This window comes from Betta splendens, chromosome 10 (assembly GCF_900634795.4).
Source record: "Betta splendens chromosome 10, fBetSpl5.4, whole genome shotgun sequence".
NCBI lineage: Eukaryota > Metazoa > Chordata > Actinopteri > Anabantiformes > Osphronemidae > Betta > Betta splendens.
Window position 1 is genome coordinate 20,809,281 of NC_040890.2, and position 23,614 is coordinate 20,832,894.

General features: G+C 42.9%; 2 protein-coding genes and 2 long non-coding RNA genes across 7 annotated transcripts in view; 2 read left to right on the forward strand and 2 right to left on the reverse strand.

The window, feature by feature from the left end:
- On the forward strand, positions 1-14,737 carry rnf130 (ring finger protein 130). 2 transcript variants are annotated; one of them, XM_029164772.3, is made up of 9 exons: positions 1-210; positions 1,362-1,659; positions 3,130-3,321; positions 4,202-4,452; positions 6,083-6,154; positions 11,260-11,342; positions 11,421-11,517; positions 11,610-11,796; positions 12,183-14,737. In XM_029164772.3, exons 2-9 carry the CDS (start codon positions 1,389-1,391, stop codon positions 12,290-12,292), a joined length of 1,263 nt encoding a protein of 420 aa, XP_029020605.1. In that variant the 5' UTR covers positions 1-210; positions 1,362-1,388; the 3' UTR covers positions 12,293-14,737. The 2 variants fall into 2 exon arrangements, with proteins under 2 accessions (XP_029020605.1, XP_029020604.1); XM_029164771.2 differs by lacking the exon at positions 1-210 and adding an exon at positions 662-803.
- Positions 1-23,614, reverse strand: part of LOC129604720 (uncharacterized) — an 83,883-nt gene that overhangs the window by 8,822 nt on the left and 51,447 nt on the right. Inside the window, exon 1 of one of the 2 annotated variants that reach the window (XR_008695872.1) lies at positions 696-835. The exons of the other annotated variant lie outside the window; for it this stretch is intronic. This is a non-coding gene — a long non-coding RNA (uncharacterized LOC129604720). Of the gene's footprint in view, positions 1-695; positions 836-23,614 lie in introns of those variants that run through there. 2 annotated transcript variants of the gene reach the window in all.
- On the reverse strand, positions 10,392-15,850 carry LOC114864115 (uncharacterized). The gene is made up of 4 exons (XR_003787250.3): positions 15,648-15,850; positions 15,016-15,062; positions 11,584-11,833; positions 10,392-10,435 (listed from the first exon to the last, which is right to left on the reverse strand). It is a non-coding gene; the product is annotated as an uncharacterized LOC114864115 (long non-coding RNA).
- LOC114864113 (TBC1 domain family member 9B) overlaps positions 15,257-23,614 on the forward strand; it is a 13,118-nt gene continuing 4,760 nt past the window's right edge. Inside the window, exons 1-15 of one of the 2 annotated variants that reach the window (XM_029164770.3) lie at positions 15,257-15,537; positions 18,640-18,750; positions 18,823-18,941; positions 19,030-19,261; positions 19,477-19,735; positions 19,859-20,066; positions 20,639-20,836; positions 20,990-21,133; positions 21,672-21,822; positions 21,898-22,112; positions 22,465-22,582; positions 22,777-22,979; positions 23,110-23,192; positions 23,267-23,396; positions 23,475-23,573. In XM_029164770.3, coding sequence (XP_029020603.1) covers positions 15,420-15,537; positions 18,640-18,750; positions 18,823-18,941; positions 19,030-19,261; positions 19,477-19,735; positions 19,859-20,066; positions 20,639-20,836; positions 20,990-21,133; positions 21,672-21,822; positions 21,898-22,112; positions 22,465-22,582; positions 22,777-22,979; positions 23,110-23,192; positions 23,267-23,396; positions 23,475-23,573 — 2,388 coding nt within the window. In that variant the 5' untranslated portion in view covers positions 15,257-15,419. Of the gene's footprint in view, positions 15,538-18,639; positions 18,942-19,029; positions 19,262-19,476; positions 19,736-19,858; positions 20,067-20,638; positions 20,837-20,989; positions 21,134-21,671; positions 21,823-21,897; positions 22,113-22,464; positions 22,583-22,776; positions 22,980-23,109; positions 23,193-23,266; positions 23,397-23,474; positions 23,574-23,614 lie in introns of both variants that reach the window. The other variant, XM_029164769.3, reaches the window with a different exon arrangement.

Consider the following 23,614-nt stretch of genomic DNA (forward strand, 5'->3'; position numbering starts at 1 on the left):
GGTTAAGAACCCCTGATCTAGAGAACGAAGAGCCAGTGACAGGCAGCGGACGGCTGACAGCAGAGACTCATCTTCCTCTACTTCCCCTTCTTGTGTTTTGGCCTCCAGCAGATGTCGTCTTGTTCCTAGTCTGAGTACAAAATGCTGGCTGTGGTGATGGAACAGGAGTATCTGATCTCAGAGCATCTCCTCCTTTTAAGGAAACCAGACGTGAGTTAAACATGTCGCACAATGAGTTAACTTTTGTGGTCTGGTTTAAGGGACCATTTTATCATTTTAGAATATGCAGATTTTCATGGTCTTAGAAATGCAGACGTTGTAACGTGTGCGACTATTTTTCTTCAACAGGAAATGTATCTGGGCGGTATGATTGACCAGTGACAGTTAACAGACGTTTAGCTGCACGAAAGGCAATACCAGATAACAAATGGTACTAGTTATCTGTGGTTTACGATTACATCGCTAAGTGATCAAAGATTTCGGCAGATATCGCGACAAATGATTCAAATCTCGTGTTCCTCAGTCTGATTGTATTACACACACAGATTCTAGCGCCCCCTTTCTTGTCGTTGATCTGCGCCTGCGCAGTTCTCCCGAAGCGAAGAGACCAAGCGGTAGAGGTTCGATCCTTCGACCCACGCATAAACCATCGGGAACAAAACTAAAACAAAACGGAGAACAGCAGTGGGTTTTACCATTGAATGCCCACGAAGCCGGGAACAGAGCGCTGAAGGGAACGGGGTAGAGCGTAGGCAGACGGGGGTCGGTAACCAGGAGCCTGCCTGTCTGTCCGCCTGCGAACGGTAAGACAAAGCGCAGTGAAGCGGCGGCGTTTAAACACTGAGTCATGGTTCCGGATGTCTCAAAACGAGCTTTGAGTCAGCAGAGTTCCGAACGTAGAATGGCTGTTAACTGTCAGACGTGCAGGAGTGACGTCCAGATGTTGGCCTGGTCATGATGCTCCGTGTCCTGGTGTCCTCACATTCTGAACCCAGGGATCGTTACAGGGAGCAGGAACATAAATAAAACATGTGCGCGACATAAAAACATTCAGTGGCTGAACAGAAATTAGAAAAGAGACATTAAGACCATAAGAACATGAACTAGAGGGAACATTAGGCCAACCCAAAACATACAGAGACAAGAATTAAAAGACATTTGAAGAAGCCAGACCATGTACATGTAATTACACAAAAATCTGTAGTAGTCAAAAAATTAATAAAAACACTATAATATTTACCAGCTCTGTCTTTATAAATAAAGCAGGGGCTAAACATTAACACAGCAGACACAGTGACATACAGCACAGGGTGCTCTTCAACTTGTTTTCTTCTGAAGAAGTTTCATTCTATTTCTGACAGTTTGGATGTAACAGGCGCTGAGAGAACATGATATCCCAACGGTGGACTCATCTCCATGTCCTATTGGTCTCAGTCCTGGTCCTGATCCAGATGCTAGTCCTTGGTCCTGTGTCAGCGGCCCGCTCTGACAGAAACATGGTGTCAGAGGAGTATGTGAGCGCCACCGTGAACACTACAGTGCTCGACGGGCGGGGAATCATTGTCCACATGAAGAGCAGTGATGATGGGCTGTATGGACAGAACTCACCAAAGGTGGACACGAGGGGTGTGGTTGTCACACCTGCTCCGCATCATGGAGGTGAGCAGAGTATGTGTGTGTGTATACACACACCCCTACACACACACTTACATATATGCATACATATATACAGGCTGGGCATCCCAAATCAAACCAACTGCGCGCAGAACCCTTAAGCTCCCAGGCCTCAGGTAGAAGACCATGCGTCATGGGTCTGGGGTGGTACTTAAAGAAGAAACATGTTCTGCGTTCTGCATACACACCATGCTTTGTCCCAGCTGTGTTGTGTGGAGATACTGCAGAGGTTTCCGTGCTGATGGAGGTCACAGCGTCTCAGCTCTGAAGTGTCAGATTACAGTGAGACAGGCCAAGGACACTGCAGCAGCTGGACGCAGCATCACACACTCTGGAACTGTCAGACTGTTGGAGGTTTCAGCCTGAATATGAACCGTTACTCATGATGCCATCATGAAAACAAATTTTTACAGTAAGTGAGAGGACCTGGTGTTGAATTGCTGGCTCTGCATACCCCAGAATAAGATGGAGGCAGGTACTTGTTTCACACCTGCTAATCTTTTGTTTGAGTGTTATAGCTGAAGTCAGAATCTTACCAGGAAGGTCTTTTGCACATAAAAGAGAAGATTCTGCTTCTATACCCGACATGGAAGTTGCGGCTCCTGTCAGAATTCTGGAAAAGATGGCCCACACCTTTTATCCCCAGGTCCTTTTTGAGCTGTTTGTAGGATCCAGTCTGGTCTTGTGCTGAACTACGAGTACATGAATCACTTATTTATCCCATTGTTAGTGAGTGTGATTCATGCGGCTCAATGATAAGATCCCTGCTCCCTATGGGAACATGTCAGGGCGGATGTCTTGGAGGATGCTTTAAACAGACTAAATGATTAAGATTTCTTTTCTATTTGTTTTAAAGTAATTTTATTATGATGTCGCTGTTACTTTAAATCAAAGACAAGCATCTTTGGGAGGACATTTCATTTCACTGCTCAGTTATAATAATCTCATTGATTACCGGTGGCTCTGAGATATCTGATATCATTCAGTCATTGTTCTGACATTGTAGCCTAGATTACACTGTGTTGGCATTTTTAGCCTGTTAAAACAAGCTATAGGGTTAAACTGTGAACTTAAAGGGTTACACCTTCCTCCAGATGTTGGTTAGATCCTCAAATTAAAAACAACTCACTAACCTGAAAGAACAAGGGAGTGACTCGACTGGTTGCAGTCTTAAAGTGCACTGCACACGATATTAGCACTGCGCTACAGCGCTGCTTAAAAAAGGTCATAGTTGTAGAATGTGACCTCTGTTGGCTCTTTGGTTGTGAACCTGGAACATCAAAAAATGTTATTTAAAAAAGTTGTGTCATGAGAAATGTGATGAGTTATCTTCATTACTACTCTAAAGTAAAACTGAAGAAGCTTTGCTTTAAGATCCTCTTCGATTGTTTCTAATTGTTCTTTTCCAGTTTGTCTGTATTCATCCTCTCATCATGGTAATGTGTGTTTCCTCAGTGATGGACCGGCAAGGCTGTGACCCCAGCACTCGCTTCCTTGTTAGCCCTCGCACCATTCACTGGGTGGCGCTGCTACAGAGAGGAAACTGCACTTTTAAAGAAAAAATCCTGAAGGCAGCTGCCTACAACGCCACAGCTGTCCTCATCTACAACAACTCCACTGACAAAACTGTTCGAATGGGACATGAAGGTCAGATAATAAACACAACACAGCCCAAAGTCTTGAGACATCAAAAACTAATTTCTCTGAGAGTTATGAGGAACCATCCTGTGATTGCAGACATGTGCAGACAGCATGTTGGGTATTTAAACTAGTTAGTTTTGTGCATAATGTCTTTAGTGCTTAATAGACAAGCGATTCTTGTAATAAAGTTACAAGGTTGAAAGTTTTTAAAAGTTGTAAACCGTTCAGTTGGACAGTAGCTCACTGCACCAGGCAACATCTGTCCAATCAGAAAGTGCTGTGTTGTGACTGCCGATCTGCTAACTCACTCTCTGAGAAACACCTCTGAGAAACACCTTTTTACCTACAGACCAAAGCCGGACTTTGCTGCAGCAAAAATTTCTATTCTGAGTTGGTCTAAGTTGCAGGTCTGAACTTGTTCCCTCTGCAGCTGAGCCTTATGCTGAATCGGGTCTCTAGCACTCTAGCACACATCCAGTAACCTCCAGTTCTGCTGGGATTTAGAGGCACATCCAGTTCAGTCTAGGTCATACAGCTGTCGAATCATTTGAAAGCCTTTACAGCACAGTCCTTGCATTCCTTTTAACCAGCAGTGATGGTAATGACAATGATATTGTTAAAATAAGTTTTGATAATTTCAAAGAACTTATGACCAACTGTTCACCTGAGCAGGTGACATGCCTGAAAAGAAAGGCCCCCTTCCTTAACATTCAGCATTGTAAAGGTGCTGTAGAACCGGAAGGCATGGTTTGTTTGAGATCACTAGTCATTCTAGAAGCTGGGCTACTTCACTGGTAATCTGATTATAGGTTGGATGTATCTGAAATTGACCTTTTATGTTTGGACTCTGTTCCTATAATAAATCTGGTCATGGTTGTCTGCGCAGGCACTGGGGACACAGTGGCAGTAATGATCACAGAGGCGTATGGTAAAGAGATTCTGGCTCACCTGGAGAGGAATCTGACAGTTCTAGTGTCTGTAGTTGTGGGTCAACGTGGTCCCACCAAGAATATCAACCGAGGTTCGCTAGTCTTCGTCTCCATCTCCTTCATCGTTCTCATGATCATCTCGTCAGCCTGGCTCATCGTTTACTTCATCCAGAAGATCCGTTACAGCAGCTCTCGGGATCGCAGCCAGGTAAAACCCTCACAAACCCCTAAAGCATAGCTAACAAACACCTAAACACTTATACACACATGTAGAACAGGCTGCTTCTCCTCTTTAGATAGATAGACAAACTTTATTGATCTCACAGTAGGGAAATCCAATTGCTGTAACAGCCACAAGACAGCAAAGAAATTGTGCAGGATTGCAATGAAAAAAAGGAGCTTAAACGAATAATAGCAATAATAATAATAATAAAGCAATAATAAACAACAACATATGTACATATTAACAACAAAGAAATTGTGTCCAACATATAGTGACCAACAACAGTGGAGATTTGAGCCTGTCAGACCTCCACATTGTACAGTCTAAAGGCAGTGGGGATGAAGGACGTGCAGTAGCGCTCCTTCCTGCACTGTGGGTGCATCAGTCTCCACTGAAGGAGCTCAGAGAACAGTCTCATGCAGTGGGTGAGAGTAATGGTCCATGATGGATGTCAGCTTAGCTCTCACCCTCCTCCTCCACTGAGTCCAGTGGACATCCCAGGACAGAGCTGGCCTTCCTCACCAGCTTCTTCAGTCTTTTCCTGCCTGCTCCCCAGCAGACCACAGCGTAGAGTCATAGAATGTCCTTAACGTGGGCCTGCACACTCGAAAGTGTTACTGTTCGCCCCTCCGGCCTACCAGGGGCACTTTGAGCTTTAGTCCTGTGTGTTTGATGTCACCTCCTAGTTGTTTCCTGTCTTGTAATTAGTGCCAATATTATCACCTGTATATTTAGTACTTAGTTTGAGTTCAGTCTTGTTGGTTCGTTGAGGGTGTTACCTCTGTTTGGTATTGCCATCTAGTGACTGTCCTGTCTCCAGTCAAGGATTGTCTAGTCCTTGTGTTGTCCTCATGTTTGTTGCATGTTTCTAGTTTTAAGTTATTAGTTAGTTTTTCTTGCATGGCAGTGAATTTTGGTTTATTTGTTTTGTTGTGTGTTTTACTGCTCTTATTGTTAGTCATCTTATCCTGCTTGTAGCAGCGCTTTTTGTCATGTCATGGTGAGCACAGTTAGAGCTCAGTTTGTCCCGAGTTGTAACCCAAAGGACCTCAGTCTCCTCAGCAGGTGGAGGCGACTTTGGCCCTTCTTGTACAGGGCATCAGTGTTCTTAGTCCGGTTTATGGTTGAGGTGAACATCTAGGTACTTAGAACTGTCCACAGTCTCTATGTCTGAACCCTGGGTGTTCACCAGTGTGTGATGTTGTTGGTTATCTCCGGAAGTCAATCACCATCTCCATGGTTTTACTGGTGTTTAAGCACAAGTGGTTGCGCTCGCACCAGTCCATAAAGTCCTTGATGACTGATCTGTGTTCCAGCTCATTCCCCTTGGATACACAGCCAACGATGTCTGAGTCATCTGAGAACTTCAGCTTATTAATGTTTAATGGAGCCATGGGAGGTTACCTCCCTTTCTTTCCACTGTAATCAAAGACATCTGCTCAGGAACCTGGGTTACCTTAATCTGCTGCAGATCATCAGGTCAGAGCAGTAACTGAAAGGGAAGCGAACAATTGTGAGTCATAGCCCAAAGAATAAAAGGGTCAGGGAATGACTCGGCCCTGATCAGGTTATTTTTTCATAAACCATTAAAAGCTCTGTCCTCTATGTCTCTCAGCGTCGTCTTGGGGATGCGGCGAAGAAAGCCATTGGAAAACTGACAACAAGGACTGTGAAGAAAGGGGATAAGGTAACAAAGCAACATTGAAGATTTGTAGCTAATCATGTCATGTCTAGTCATGTCTTATACACGACATAACTCATCGGCGCTGAACTCTGGCTCATACAACTAACCACGAATATCAGTCTGTGCATGCTGAAGTACTCTATCTTTTAAATAATCTACAGCGGGACCTCCGGCCATTGAATATTAGTGATGTAAGCTTATGCGAGGAAAAACAATGGCGGACTGAGCAGTTGCACTCCAGCAGGCTGGCTCCACCCCCTCTCAGCTCGAACATTGCTGGGGCAGGTACAGAGGAAACCAGGAAGCACTAATTGTAGTTTTTGAGTCCACGGCAGACCATCTGCCGAGGCAACTTATGGGAGGAGTAAATTATATTTTCTCTGCATTGAAATTATGGAGCAATCTGAGTGTCCTTTCTTTCTTAAATTTTACCCGAAGTTTCGAAGTTTTCCTTCAAAGGTCCCAGCACATGTAAAATGTACTTTTTGGGCATTCTGGTACATGACTCTTGTTCATGTTTACACATTCCAGGTGTTTTGGAATTGCACTTGCTACTTATTTTACTATTTTACTACGTCTATTCTCCTCTGCCACTCACAGAACCACCTCTGGTCTGGCCCAGACAAACGCAGATTACCAAATCAGTATTTGGGCAGAGTGGAGCTGCAGTATAGCAGTGCGTCACTGTGGTGAAAATTTCCCATGGAAATTTCCCATAAAGAGGCAGATGAGAGAGTTGTCTTTTGTGGGATTTATAAAAATAAAGGAAAATAAAAATAATTGGGAAAGCAAATCAAAAACATGGATGTTGATCGTGGGTGTAACTGATGTTTCAGCTGCCAGTCACCTTGAGCAGGTTGTTGCACAGTGAGTGTTGATTTTAGCATGAGGAATGTGGTGGAATTTTCCCATTAAAAAAGCAGATGAGAGAGTTGATTTATTATAAAAATAAAGGCAAAATAAAAATAACGGGGAAAGCAAATCAAAAACATGGATGATGATCGTGCACATTAACAAACCAAAAACCAGCGGGGGAGATCAGTGCATTCACCACGAAGGTGTGATGCAAAGAGCCTACAATCCTCAAGCTGTTTCTTCCATTTAACCTCTTTCTCTGGCTTTGGTGGAATGTCTCTGCACCAATAGAACTTTTTGTGCCACCTTATCTCGCCGTGAGTGAGTGTGTTTACATTTACATTTACATTCTCACTTCTGCATCATTGTGTCTTTTTTTATCCAAAGGAAGGAACACCAAGCTTCGAAGACAAGATGCATTCGATTTTACAGCCTTGGGTCTGGTGGGGAGTCAGATAGGATGGATCCAGAGACCGGACAAACATATATCATAAACTATTACTCAGTCAAATGGAACATCAGATGTTTAAACTTGATGTACGACAGGGCACAGATTAGTTATTTGTGTAAGAATGTTCAGTATTGCATCTAACCAGCACATGACGACTGTGTTGCATAAAAAAAAAGCACAAAGGCACAATTTTTCCCATTACATTCCCCTCTTTTAATTAGCCATTAATGAAACACTAAAATAATAAAAATTGTCAAACATTGCATTTTGTAATAATAACGGCCCCTGCAAATGAAACAGTGAGTGTATTAACTCATCAAGATTCAAAAATACACCTTCAAATAAAATGCAAGTAACTTAGGGATAAAAGGTTTGGAGCTATTTTTGCTGTGGCCTTCATGTGTAACATTAATGAAACGCCATCAATTGTAATAAAGACAATTAATGTATCTTAGCCATAGGTTTTCGATGGAGTTCTCTTGCATATAATATGAGCTAGTTTTCATGCTTTCAGATCTTTATTGTACATTTGGGTCTAGAGTGAATAGGGGAATCAGGGATTAACCAGAATGATGATGCGTAGTGTTGCTTGTGTTGTCTGATGACCTCTATCATCTATAGATGAAGGATAAAAAGTAATTGTAGCAGTGACTAAAGTGATTGTGAGCAAATTAAACATCAAATCAACTTAGGATATTTGAACTCAGTGTCATTGTGAAATTTTCTCATTCAAAAATAGTGTGTAAAGTTACATGGAAACATCATATAATCAAGGCAATAATCAGAGTAACATAAAATGAAGTCTAAAAGCATGGTTACACTTAATGTCCCGTAACAATCTGCTTTGTCCTGTTGAACAGTAGCATTGGATTGTTTCCAGCCTGTGTGTTGACACATTGACTGTTCATTGGGGTCCTTCAGGTTGTGATCAGCTGATCACAGAGACACGGATTTTTAATCACTGCCAGGTCCCCCTTCCAATGTTGTCTGAGTCACTGTCACTCCGTGATGTAAAGAGTCTACACGTCGTCCAGCGTCGGAAACTCAAGGCTGCTTGTGTGTGTGTTTTCTCAGGAGCGTGTGTGTAGATGTATAGTCTGATAGTGTGATTCACCGGCGCAGCTTCAGGGGCCCTTGGCTCACACCTTTAGCTGAACGGTCAACGCAGCCTCGCCTCAGTGCAGTGTGAGCACAGCGAGGGTCGTCCTTCTCACGTCTCCTCACTTCTGGTGGGTTTACTGTGCAGTGTAGACAGAGGGTCATCTGTCGGATCCGGGACCCTCCTCGCCCATCGCCCAGTCCCCTGGTTGGATGGTGTGTAATGGTCCTGTCGCTTATTTTCACCTGTTGGGAAATCTGAATTGTGGGGAAAAAGTGTTTGGGCGGCACGGCTTGGCCCAAACCAGACTCCATGTCTGCAGGTGGAACCATTCGTCTATGTTCCTGTGAGGTAGAAAAGGTTTAAAGCACAGGGAGATGAGGAAGGAGAGGGTAGAGAGAGCATCAGAAGAGGGAACAGCAGCGTCTGCAGCTGCATGTCGACAGAAACAAAGTCGTCGCTGATGGTGTGAATTAGACAGTTAAACAGCATTAACTGTAGGTAGTAGAATAACGTCCAGCCAGGCAGCAACCTTATCATGATCTAAGATAGGTTTGCAATCAGACTTCAAAAGCTTCCTATGCTTCCACAAGCCAACCCTTAGCAAGAGCACCAAAGTGTAACACTAAAAGCATCTCTGGATTCTGTGTAGATGGTAACAGACTCTCCTTCTGCTGGTTTACTAGCTTCAAGCAACGCGGTCAACTCTGCAGCTTGAGCAGAGTAGTGTCTTAGCAAAGAGCTAGACTTTAAGACGGCCTCTTGATAGTAATGGTTAGCATGTTGAGCAAGGTGGTGTTGCATCTAAGCCACCGGGCTGTAGAAAGATGTGCTGTTTTCTATTCCTAAGGGATCAAAGACACAGTATTAGGAACCAACTAGGTGACGTCAGAGTAGCCAACAATGTCACATGATGCCGGCTCTCTCTGCTGCAGCCACTGCTCATAGACACCGTAGACGTTCAGCAGCAGCTGGGTGAAGCAGGAAAATAGGCTACAGGACAAAAGAACAGAAAACATCCACCGTTTGGTCAGATCGGGTCAGATCAGGAAGACCCAAAGTAGGAGCCGAATGGAAAGTCAGCTTGAGGTCAATGAACGTCGTTCAACCTCAGACGTCCAAGTGAGAGAAGTGGACAATGAAGACGTCTGCATCAGAACACTGAGTGGGGCCTCAAGGATAGTAAAGTTTGGAATGAAGGTCCTACAATAAGAACAAAGACCTAGAAAAGACATCAGCTGTTTATACGTGCAGGGTTTAGGCAGGTTTCAAAATGCTTCAACTCTGTTGGGTGAGATGGATTTGCCATCAGCTGTAATTACAATAGCCCAGAAAAATAACCTTATTCTGAACAAAATGTAATTAAGACAGGCTCTCTTTGTGGCCTGTTGCATCCAATGTTTCAGTAGCTCAGGGGTCTCTGCGGTAATGCCATCTATGGCTCCTTTGAGAGGTGTGTTGTTGTTTACTTGGTCTGTGGTCAGATTTAGGTCTGATGACCACTGGTTTACATCCTCTGATCAAACCTACATTATATCTGTGTGTGAGCCACAGGGAAGCAGGAGCTTCCTGTAAGGCTGAGTGTTGGGTCAGAGCGTCTTCTGAAAAATAAAAATATAAACAAAAGCATGTACTGTAATGTGTGTCATTAGAATGCAGAGGTACCAAGTTCACTGTTTGTTGCGCATGACGGGCAGAATAAAAGTTTTCAAAAACATGCAAAGTAGGTGAATACGTCACATGTGGTCAAAAGTTGTTCACCAGACTCCATCCCGTTAACATCTGTTCACAAAAGGACCCACGTCCTGCCATCTGTCTCCATCATGGTTTCTTGGCTTTTTGTTCCCCCACAGCAGCCAATGATAACAGTACAGCTGAGCTGAAGTTAACACAAACAAGAGAGCGATTATTTAAAATGTCTGTAGATGTAACCTGCACTCCGTCTGGAGCGGAAATCAATCAAATACCTAAAGTACACATGCTGTAAGATCTCCTCCTAATAGTTTAACTGGGCATAAGTTTGAAAGCATAAATAGTCATTAATAGTCTGTTTCAGTCTTCCTATAGTCTGTTTTATTCGTTTCTTCTATAGTCTGTTTTTTCCCCTGTATTATAGTCTGGCCAGACAAACCTACAGTGTGCACAAATCTTTTTAGGAACATGGAGGAATTACACACAGCAATCGGCTCCAGCAAGGTGTTGTGTGGGCTCAGGTCCTCTACAGTGTAATACTCTCCAGCTAGAACCATGAGGTCCAGTCAACATCGTCCCCTTGTGTGTTTTGGCCGTTAACAGGTTAACAACAGAGATTGTATACATGCCATTAGCCGCTAGCTTTAGCCAGATATCAGCAAGCTGGATGCTGTGTCCTCTGACCACTACCTGTGATCCACCAGGGGGCTTAGAATACACACTTTGAGACGGGCAGTGTGAACGATCCACAGGAAAACATGCAGACACCTTATTAAGACTGAAGTCTAATATGTTTTAGCATGAAAAGCAGTTTAAGCAGTCTCCTTCAACCAATTTAGTGTAGCAGCCATCAGTGATGGGCTACAGAAGATTTGACTGAGATCCACAGAGACCCAAAACCACAAGTTTAAAAAGCCCCTGAGCAGTTTCGTGTTCAGATTTTCTTGCGTGTGTGTATGGTCAGTTTGTACTGTATTGAGTGCATTATATTCATCATTACTTATATTGCAGGAAACTGATCCAGACTTTAACCACTGTGCAGTGTGCATTGAAGCCTACCAGCTGAATGATGTGGTTCGAATTTTACCCTGCAAGTAAGGCTGAAACATTAGAAGAAGGTTTTCACAATGTCTGAGTTCACTTTTTTGAAATGTGTCTCTGTGTCTCTGTAGACATGTCTTCCATAAAGTGTGTGTGGACCCCTGGCTAAACGAGCACTGCACCTGTCCCATGTGTAAGCTCAACATCCTCAAAGCCCTCGGCATCATGGTGCGTTCCTACTGGTATCAGGCACAGGCCCATATTCTGTCCAGGCCTAGTGTGTTTGGACTGTACCTGTCAAAGCCTGTTTCTTTCTTTAGACCAGTCTCCCCTGTGTGGACAGCGTTGTGCTGGATGTGGAGCGCCTAGGCGTCAGTCAGGTATCTGGCAACCAGAGGGCTCCACTAAGTGACAGCGCCCAACCATCCATCAGCCTAGAGCCACTCAGCCCTGCCCCTTCTGATGCTACTCCCAGAACACCTGCTGACATCACCCTCGTTGTGACCAGTAAGAATGTAAACGCCATACCAAGACAGGAAAAGCCCTGTAACACAATAAATGACCATCAGCATGATTCGTACCAAAGGCTGATAACTTTAAACTGTTACACAACAACTTTTACACCACAGTAAATTTACACTGTAACACGGTAACTTACACCGAAACACAGTAACTTTACACTGTTGCACAAGAATTTTTACACCAAAACACAGTAACGTTAAACTGTTACGCAACAACTTTTACACTTTAACACAGAAACTTTACACTATAACACAGAAATCTTACATCATCAGGGCACTTGAAACTTAAGTTTTAGTTTCTTGCCGTGACCCTATGACCTTCATTTTCATGTATTGTCTTGAGAACGTTTTTGTTTTTCTTTTTTTTTTTAGGTGGTCACTTCTTCAACAGAAACTCTGTTTCATCTTGTAATGTGGTGTGTGAGATGGAGCTACCTGACATCCAGGCCTCACTTGATCTTTACGAAGACAACAAGTCCTGAGACCTGTTAATATGAATATATCCCCACCACAAGATAATCTGTTATGGATGCAGGAAGTCTGTTTCCTCCTAGAGTGGGGCTCTTGTAATGTTTATCTGGAGATTTACTCATTGATTCATTCAGACTTTTTGAAATTGAACTTGTCGGCCAGATCTGAGTCTGGACTGAGACAGACTCAAAGGTTTTTTTTATATATATATTGCGAATAACTGGACTCCAGAACTTCCTTTTGGCCATGGATCCAGGACATAAAGCAGGCGAAGATGATGCTATTGAATTGAAAAAGTGCTTGGGAGTTCATAGTTCCTATAAATGCTTTTTTTTCTGCAAACAACTTTTGGATGAACTCCCTGTTAGCTTCCTGATTTTGGAAAATTACCCATACCCTGTCAAGATTCCTTGCCTCATTAAATGGTATTATAAATTTAATGGATGCCTAAAAAGTTTCCATAGTTCTCAAAAAGTCTCCCGAGTGCCTAAAATTCAGTGAGGTTTTGTAAGGTTTTCTAAAGAACTTCTGGATGTCTAAGTGTTTCTAGGTAACCGTTGAAGCTGCTAAAAAATGCACTGGATCCTATAACAGCTGTTCTGTAAAACATTTTGAATGAACATACTGAAAGGCATCCTGGGAATATTCTGAGTGCTTAAAGGGCATCTTAGCTCTGTAAAAACATTAATAGTTCTAAAATTTTGGCACCTGAAAATATTTTATGTTTGTGTCTTGCATCTTGGCCGTTAAAATGTATTTTCAAGGTTCTCGGGTTCTAGAAAACACTTTGAAGAAATTTCTCAAGGAAAGAGCCACTATATTCAAGGTAAACATAAACATTCTTTCCACCTAAATGGACTTGACTTTATTGGGACCAGAAGCACAGTGGAACCATGGAACCTGAACCCAGAAAAGTTTTTTTTTCATTGTATTTTGATGTTGGAGTCCAATCAAGCCTCTGACTCGTCATTGCTTGACTCTTGGAGGCCTGGGTATATAACATTTTGTCTGTAAATATTGACTGAGCTAGATGTTCATGTTGATCATCACATTAGAACCAACCCCATACAGTATGCTGTTGAAGGACCTGGACATGGACCTTGGTGTTGTGAGAGAAACAGTGCTAAACTTGAACAGTGGTAATACCTTTGTAGCAAAATCATGTTAATGTAGAAAAGGAGATTCTATATTTAAAGGACCAGTCCAACATTTCAGCAAATCTGCTGGTGGGTCTGGAGTTCCCAGATTTGCTAAAATCAGCTTTTATCTTCAGGATATGTAAAATAGGTTAGCACAAAGACTACACTGGAGTCAGAAAGGAAATGTTAACATGGTAACTAAGCTTCAAAACAGAAAATATTAAAAAGAGCTCCAATTCCACATCTGTCACATTTTATTTGTTTATTAAATACGCTTATAATAGAAGCTCATAATTCTTCTCAGAATTTTCAGTTCTTGTTTCTCAAGAGGAGATGCAATCATCTACATTCTAGGTTGGCATCAAGTGAAGAATCATCTCAGCCCTGTCAAATCTGTCTTGCATCTCTAGTTGTAGCGCAAGAGGGTGAATATCACGTTGACTCAAAGCCCCTACACTCTACAGTGATATCATATCAGTATTTGTTGCACATGCTTTACTTTAACCTTTATGACTCAGAATCCTAAAATAAATCAGAACCTTCAGAAGGTAGAAGGCTCAAATATTGGATTTTGATGTTGAGTGTTAAGATTTCTATCTTTATCAAGTGTCTAAAGAGGTTCACTCAAAAATTCATTGTGGCAACAATGTGAAGATAAACCTGTAGACCTTTTGCTATCGTAGCAGTTATCTGAAATGATTTATTGAATATTACTTACCTATATCTCTACATTAGGTGGGACGATAAACACCACCTTAATCTCTTCATCAGGTTGAAATGCATGAATCTAATACTTCATTTCAGTGTAGGAAAACTTATCTTTAAATCAACAACAGTATTTGATCAGCTTTTCCTGGAGATAAATATCAGCTGCTTGTTATATTAATTGGAGACTGAGAATACAGCTGAAAGTTCTAGTCTTGGGCTCTTGGGTGACCCGACCATCTTCCTTCTGGCTCAAAGACTGGATCGGACCTGATTAGGTGTAAGGTCTGTATCAAGCAGCTCTTTATGTTTTCTAAATGTTTAGAATCAGAGTGTTTCCTGTAGTGGTGGACTCAAACCCTTAAAGTGTGTTAATCAGCTTCTGAATAGTAACCAGGCCCAGTGATGGGCGTCAGTATATAAACAGCATCATACAATCTATAATCAGATCGTTTGATCAATATTATCTCTGAAGTGACCTGATTATGTCCTGGTGGAGTCCTGCAGAATGTTTCTGTCTTTGTTTGTGTCCTTGTCACATGGCCATGGTGATGATGATGATGATGATGATTATGATGATGATTATGATGATGATAAAGATGTTTGAAGGTTTGGTGTCGTCAGTTCACTTTGTCTTTACTGCCGCTGCATTAAATGTCATTAAAGTATTATTGCCTTTACAAGTAGTCTGTTAGTTCACCAACAATCACTGATTCAGACATACACAATTTACCTCATTTGTATCACAGAAGAAACAAAACATTTGCAAGTTCATTAAAAAAGTCATTTATATACTTGGAACTAGAACTTGCCAAGTGTGTTTGAACAGATTTGTTCATTCTTTTCAAATGTGTAATGTATGTTTACTCAATGTTAAAAAAACATCCCACCTAAAATATGTCGGGTTTCATCTCTGTCTGGGTCATCAGTTCTAGACCTGTAACGTAGTAGCAAACGTCACCATTATACAGAGAAACAAACTATAATTATTATTTCTTGTTGTGTATGATGCTTTATATATCAAACTGTCTCCTGTATAGAAGATTCTCCGTTTTTGGTATTTCCAATAAAACATTTATTTTTGGTTCTTTTATTTGTGATGTCATGGCGCAGAGCGCGTGTTCTCATGCGTCACACACCCGGAAGTGATGTGCAGTCATCAGACTAAAAACAACAACAGTAACAAGTCGCCGTTGGTCTGAATTAGACGGAGCCCAGACATTGTCCTTTGTCCTGGTTTCGGGGTTTCTGAGTTCCGCTTTTACACGGCGGACGGTGGCGGTAGCGGACAGACATGTGGATCCAGCCGGAGGAGGTGCTGCTGGCTGGAGCTCTGTGGGTTTCGGAGCGGGCCAACCCGTTCTTTATACTGCAACGTAGGCGAGGACACGGCCGCGGGGGAGGACTCTCCGGTGAGTACCGTTACATACGAGCTGAGAACCGGTCCGCCTCGGTTCCGGTTTGTGTAATATTTTGCAAGCTGCTGAGAATCACCACGGTCAACCAGAATGTCAAGACTCACCCATGTTTCCAGGTTTAGATAAATTGGTGGGACCGGTCCAGTCCAGATCCATAGTCCGCATGTGGGTCCTTGCAGTTTTTTCCCCGAACTGTCAATTGTAGTCAAACAGACTTAAACAGAGACCGTGAATGCAGCTGGGAGAATATTTGAAGCCCCGGTTCTAGTGATGGCTCTGTGATGCTGAGATTTAGCAGCAGGATGTTCGAGTCAGGTCACGTCTAGAGGTCTCCAGGTGGCGAAACCTTCGGACACATAAAAAGACAAAAATTCGCTGAACTATATCTGACAAAATATGTCCTTTATGAGTACAAATGGAATTAAATTACTTACTTAATTACTTGAGCCAATGTGAAACCAGTTATTCTCAACCAACATTGAAATGATGAGTGGAAAGCATACTGGTCTGTTTTTCCACTGTCTGGAGTTCATACTTCATACAACCAACATTTAACACAGCACACACACAGCTCCTTTCCTTGCTGAGCTGACCCGCTTCAGCTTCATATAAAAATCACGGCCACTCATTTTTGCTACAGTTTAGAGATGAATCTGATTCAGTTTCTCTCATCTAATCAGGAAGCTGCAATAACTATGCTTGGCAATGAAGAGTTAAAGGTGTTGCGGTGAGGAGGACAGCTGTGAAACTGGACCACTCTGATTCATCAAACATCAGGAAACCGGCAACCGAGAAGTCATAATGTAGCTGACAGGAAGTCTGTAGCCTAGAAACATGTAGCGGATTCAAATTATTAATAGTTTGATATTAATGCAAAACATTAATATACCTCGAAGTTGGGGCACCAGGTTTGTTTTAAAGCTGAAACCACGCTTGTATTAATCTAGTCAAAGCCAGATATCAATTCAATGAGTTACCACTCATGAACAACAATAACCACTTTCTTGTGATAAAACCAAATCAGTCTCTTATGCCGTGAATTCTTGTCGCGGTTCAGTGACCTCTGTTTAAATCTGAAGAACAATGCACACAAAACCAGATTCCTTTTAACGTTTTATTAATCTAACACTACGGGATATATCAGATCGGAATGAGATGATGAACAGTGAATGAATCAATGAGTGAAGACCCAAAGAATGGTCAAGACCTGAGTGTGTGATGGCTTTGATCAAGAGAAAAGAGTATTTGTCTCTAACTAATTCAAATCTAAGGATAACTAATCAATTTGGAATGTTCAATTTTAGCGCTTTGAGAAACACCAGAATTCTCAGAGGATTAGAGATGTTCGTCTTGCCTTAGTTCAGAGCTGTAGCCGCTGTGCAGCGTCTCCCGTTACCGGTTGGTTGAGCACGCGTGCCCTCTCTGGTCCAGGTGCCACGGCCTCTGGGCCAGGAATCGTCGCCCGCGGTGATGATGACGGCTCGGGTTCAGCGAAGTAACAGTCAGCCAGGCTGGACCTCCAAGGTGTTGCAAAGCGTCAGCGCTACTAAACTAGCCCAAAAAGCAAACGGGCTGGAATCTAATTTAATTAGTTCGATCAAAAATAGCGAGTCAATTAAGGACTGGTTGTAATAGTTTCAGTTTCGCGGAGTTTCTTGATGACTTTCTAACGTTACAAAAATCGTTGTTCGTTCGTGTTTCTAAGTTTAACTTAGGTTTACAAAATTTAAGGACAAAGGAAAATTAAAGAAAAGTAATGCGACGCAAAAAGGAAAAAGTGAAAGAAGTTTGAAGATAGAGGGAAATACGTTTTGCCTTGGGTGTCACTGGTTTAAATACCTCTGGGGCAGTGGTCACTGCAGGGCGGAGAAATGACTTCAACCAGTGGTGAAGAGTTCCGCCTCTTCAGATCAGGAATCAAACTATTTGATTTGGATCGCTCCTAAATCTGGCATAACTAAGCTCTTCTCTTTTCATCAAGCTCAAAGTTCCATCACACCATAACACAATAAGCATGTAATGATCACTTTGACACTCAAATAAGCAGAGAAGTCAGAATGGTTAAACAGCAATATTAAATGCATAGAATATTAAGGTCTTATATGTGGTCCCTTACAATGCTGTAACAAATTAAATGTTCTTCATGATGCCTGGTCTTGTCTTATGCAACACCCAGTAAACACTAAAACATACACGAATAATAAATGCAAGCACAATCTAATTATAAATGACCTAATCTGGACATTACCAATTAAACAATTGTATCACTTAAAAATGTGATACAATAATGAGGATTGGACCAAATTGTAGCTGGTGGAAATAGTCCATGTGTATGTTGCACAGATTAAAAGAAGTAAAGAAGGTGAGTCTCTCTATTTCAACTTTGTGCCTACAGACAAAGGAGAGCATGGTGATGAGTTGAAGTCCCTTTGTACTTTAAGAATTTCCTGGCAAATCTGTAGATCAGGCATTGAACATCACACAGAAACCAATCTAATATCTAAATGAAAACATTTTGTCCACAGAATACAATGACATCAGTTTCATGGAAGTTGAAAGTTCTGGTGCATCTGAACCAGAACCTGTGTCCAAATGAAGTCTCTCGTTCTCTTTGATGAGCACATTCCACATTTTATGGCTGGTGGTCCCAGTTCTGGGAGAGACAGCTTCTTGGTGATAAATGTGACAGCCTCTCCTTTTGGCATGATAAGCAGAGGTGGAATCCTGAGGGATTTACAGGTAGACCAACAAAGTGGACTAATGGTTCTTTGATATGGACCTTTGAGATGTTGGCGTCAATTGGTGCCTGTGGTGATAGAAGCCAGTCTCCTGTTGTGGAGAAAGATTCAGGGTCCCTTATCTCTGGGGACTGAAAGGGACGTAGGGGCTCTTCAAAGGAGGGAGTTAAGTTCACATGTAGGTCAGGTTACCTCAGTCCAGACGTGGATTGCTACAAACATCATCTGTTGAATTAACAGGCCATAAATGGTTCCCTGAAATTTTTGTAGATCTGTGTAGGGTTGTGAGGTCTTAAATCTTAACATTTTAAAGTGTCTTGATCAATCGGTGCTATATAAATCATCTCTCTGTGTGCAGGTCTTCTGGTTGGGACTCTTGATGTGGTTCTGGACTCCAGTGCCAGAGTGGCTCCATACAGGATTCTGCTGCAGACTGCAGATTCTCAGATCTACTGGAATATTGCCTGTGGTGAGTCAGCTGGATCCATCCGGACTAAACCTTGCTTTTCTCTGTGGTTGTTGACCATCGTATGTCTTACAGGCTCGTCTAGGAAGGAAATCACAGAGCACTGGGATTGGCTGGAGACCAACCTGCTGCATACTATCTCTATCTTCGACAATGATGAAGATGTCACCACCTTTGTGAAAGGGAAGATCTCTGTAAGCCACTTTCCATTCCTTCCTTCTGAAACCTTCTTTGTTTTCGTGTATACCTGCGCCTCTTGGTGAGTGATGTCACTTCCTGTAGGGCATCATTGCGGAGGAGAACCGAGGAAAGCAGTGTGACGAGCAGGAGGAGGACTGTGGAAAGTTTCGGGAGGCAGAGCTAAAGATGAGAAGGTTGTTTGGAATGCCTGATGAAGAGAAGCTGGTGAACTATTACTCCTGCAGCTACTGGAAGGGCCGAGTCCCGCGGCAGGGCTGGCTTTACCTGTCTGTCAACCACCTGTGCTTCTACTCCTTTCTGCTTGGCAAGGAGGGTACGATCAACCAATTCCTGGCTACTAATGAATGATGTCATCACACTTAGGGAGCATCTTGTTTTGTTTCTGTTTATGTGTTAATATAGGACAAACTGAAACAGTTGTGAGTGTCTTTGAAGTAGTGACTTTGAACAGATAGAGCTGCTCCTATTTTATTTTAGCCTAAAATACTTGATTGGACACTAGACTGTAAGAAGTCCTTCTGTCCTCAGTGACCCTGGTGGTGCCGTGGACTGAGGTGACGCAGCTGGAGAAGAATGCCACTCTGGTGTTTCCTGAGAGCATTCGTGTCAGCACTCGTCACACTGAGCATTTCTTCTCTGTGTTCCTCAACATTAACGACACCTTCAAGCTGATGGAGCAGCTTGCTAACATCGCTATGCGCCAGCTGCTTGACAATGAAGTATTTGCCGCTGACCACTCGCTGCCCAAACCCTGCAAGACACTCAAGAATATTTCTGCACTTAAAAGGTCTCTGTAGCCGGTATCAAGGGTATAAAATATCCAGAAGAGTTCACAAGTTTGATGCTGTTTGTGATTAAGCCTCACGTTGTCCACATCTCTGTCTGCTTCCTATTCGTGTCATTGGTACAGGGATCTGGATGCCCGGGCCAAGAATGAGCGGTACCGGGCAGTGTTCAGGCTGACGCAGGATGAGCGTCTGGACGGACACACAGACTGTACGCTGTGGACGCCATTTGCTAAGATGCACGTGCTCGGGCAGTTGTTCATCTCTAATAACTACATCTGCTTTAACAGCAGAGAAGAAGACCTGTGTCAGCTCATCATCCCACTACGAGAGGTGAATCCCTGCTATCAATCCAATCTGTCTTGACAGCTGGCTACACCACATTAACGTGTTTGTTTCAAAGCCTGTTCTGCTGCATGCTGCACAGAATACAGTAGGCCTGTAGTCGTTGTACTTTTGGTATCAGGTGACAAAAGACGCTGATTCCTGGGCTCTGGTTTGAACAGACAGCAGAAAGGAGCAGAGAACAAAATTAATTTATTACCTAAAATTTACCAGAAGGATTTAAAGCAATCACAAACACTTAAATGAACAAGACATTATATATGAACTCTGTCTTCGTGAACTCCACAGTCCATAACAGGACACTCTGTTTTTAGATCCTGGAATCAGAGGAGCAGTAAAAAATCCATCGAAACACACTGGTCCCATAATCATAATGTAACAGCAAAATACTACATGTACCAGTTTTCAATTTACTTTATTTATATGATACCAATTAAAACCAAAGCCATAAGACTTGTTGCAAATTAGTGTTAAGACCTTACAGAAAATCAAACAAATGAAAAGACAAAAAACAGTCCTAGTGTGACAGGGATCGTTATTCATGATTTTCTATTTCTCAGGTGTCGATTGTGGAAAAGGCAGAAAGCAGCAGTGTCCTGCCGTGTCCTGTTTCCATCAGCACTAAGAACAAGATGAACTTCCTTTTCGCGAACCTCAAAGACAGGGACTTCCTGGTCCAACGCATCTCAGACTTCCTGCAGCGAACACCTGACAGCTCATGGGGTGACCCCAGCCCACTGTCTCTGATTGCTCACTCAGTGCGTCACCAATCTGCTTTCATGATAAACAAGATTCAGATCAGATTTATTCTCTGTATGTGAAGTCATGCAGTTGTCGTGTGGTGGTGTAGCTGTTACCCAGTGATTAGTCCAGCTTTTTTTTACTTTATTGTTGTTTTATTTTGTTCTCAGGCCTCCAGTGTCCCTTCATCCTTATCCACACGACCTGAGTCTGTGCACAAGGGCCGTCATTACCACTCCGAGCTTCCCACAGCCAGCCAGGGTCTGCTCCAGCTGTACCACAGAGACGCTCCAGAGGACCTAGGACCCAAAGCTGTGAGTTCAAGTCCCCCAAACATTAGATAGTGAGTGTGACCATTGCTCCTAAGCTGACCATTAGATGGTGAGGAGTACTGTTAGATAAACCATGAGGTGAATGTCAAAAACATAAAATGCAAGCTTTAAATAAAACTAAACTAGAAGCTGTAATACCAACCGGGCCTGTGGTAAAAACTATTCACTTGTTACAAATGGTACCTTTAATACAGACCAGCTGCCCTGACCTGAGAACATCTAGGCTTGCCTGAAGTCTTAGACTATCAACACACCTGAATGACCCTTGGACATTTTCTGAAAATGTTTATTAACCTGTTTGATGGACTTGTTGAGTCCCCTTAGATGTGGAGTAAACCCCTTGTTTACATGAATTGGATCAAATTTAAAAAAAAAACATACAAACCATACATAACTAAACCCAACAAATCCTACGTACAGCAAGCCTTTAATTGTAATAATTAGAATTTAACAGCATCAGTGGAGAAGAAAAGCTCTCAAATGGGGAAGAAACCTCCAGCAATAAACTCCTCTTCCACAGATGAAGGAGAAAATGAAGGAGGAGGCATGGAACATCCACTTCTCAGAGTTTGGTCGAGGTGTCTGTATGTACCGGACCTGCAGAACTAGAGAACTGGTCCTCAATGGGATCCCAGAGCTTCTGAGGGGGGAGCTGTGGCTGTTGTTCTCTGGTGAGTGTTGCCACTTCTGTTCATCAGCTGGTTTCACTGGAAGCGCCTCTTTAACACGGCCACCTGTCTGCCCAGGTGCCCAGAACGAGATGGCAACTCACACTGGTTACTATGGTGACCTGGTTGAGCAGGCAATGGGACTGTGTTCATTGGCTACAGAGGAGATTGAACGCGACCTCCACCGCTCAATGCCTGAACACAGAGCCTTTCAGAACGAGACAGGCATCGCTGCTCTGCGCCGGGTCCTCACTGCCTATGCTCACCGCAACCCCAGCATCGGCTACTGCCAGGTACGATGCGCTCACTACATTATGTATTCCAGCCTCTTTGGTTTTTACACTTAGGATACAATGCACAAAATAAATGAACAAACAAACTAATACTATTATCATATTATATCTTCAGATATATTGAGAGCAGAATGTGGCTTTATCAAACCCCTAGTAACTGTTTAATTTATTATCACAGATTCATATAAGAGGCCTTTGGAGTAAACTGGAGTAGACTGCTTTGCATTTTTTGATTTGAATAAACTCTTTCTTTTTGGATGACAACACAGTTGTGAAGGAAAGGGACCTGACCTGTATCCTACTCCATATTAATGGTACCAAATGCTGGCCAATGTTTTCTCCCAACCTTTAGGCGATGAACATTGTCACATCTGTCCTGCTGCTCTACACTACAGAGGAACAAGCTTTCTGGCTGTTGGTGGCACTTTGTGAGCGGATGCTGCCTGATTACTACAACACCAGGGTTGTAGGTGGGTAAACCAGTTCAGAGTCAAAGGTACTGCAGTCGTAGGTCATTTACAGTCTGTTGCTGTCAGAATCTAGTTCCAGAGTCTGTTCTCAGGAGCTGTTCTAACAGGACTGTGTCGTTTAATCTGAGCTCAACATGTATGAGAAAGGGGAAGTCAAAGGGTCCATTGGTCTCATGTGGTTTCTGCTCTCACAGGCGCTCTAGTGGATCAGGGGGTGTTCGAGGAGCTGACCCGGGCCTTTCTGCCCCAGCTGTATGAACACATGCAGGAGCTGGGAGTGATTTCCACCATAAGTTTGTCATGGTTCCTCACCCTCTTCCTGTCTGTGATGCCCTTTGACAGTGCTGTCTTATTGGTGGACTGCTTCTTCTACGAGGGTATCAAGGTCATCTTCCAGGTACTGACTGTCCAAGGATGGGCTGACACATGTTTAATTCTACAGAATGAGGAAATACCTAAATCAAGGCTTAGAATTAAAACTCGCACCTATTTTCAGTGTGCAACTTTTTGTCTAAATCTACCTGCAGGTGGCACTGACTGTTCTCCATGACAACATGGAAGCTCTGTTGTCCTGCAATGACGAGGGAGAAGCCATGACTATTCTGGGCAGGTAGGAGTCCAACTGGTGTCCAGACTGGCCCCATATTAGTTAAACATTTCTTATTAGTTTGTGCTTGTGTTTAGGTACCTGGATAATGTTGTGAATAAACAGACAGTCGCCCCTCCAATCCCTCACCTTCATGCACTTCTGACCAGTGGAGATGAGCCCCCACCTGAGATTGAGATTTTTGACCTCATCAAGTCCTCCTATGAGGTCAGAACCACTACATATTGTGGTGTCATAATAAACCAGGTCATGTTGTGAGGTAATATCGTTTCCTTCTTGTTGCAGAGGTTTGGCAGTCTGCGTTCTGATGTCATCGAGCAGATGAGGTTCAGACAGAGGTTAAAGGTCATCCAGTCCTTGGAGGACACGGCCAAGAGGAGTGTGGTGGGTACTTAGTGTGCTAATGAGCTAATGAGAACATGCTA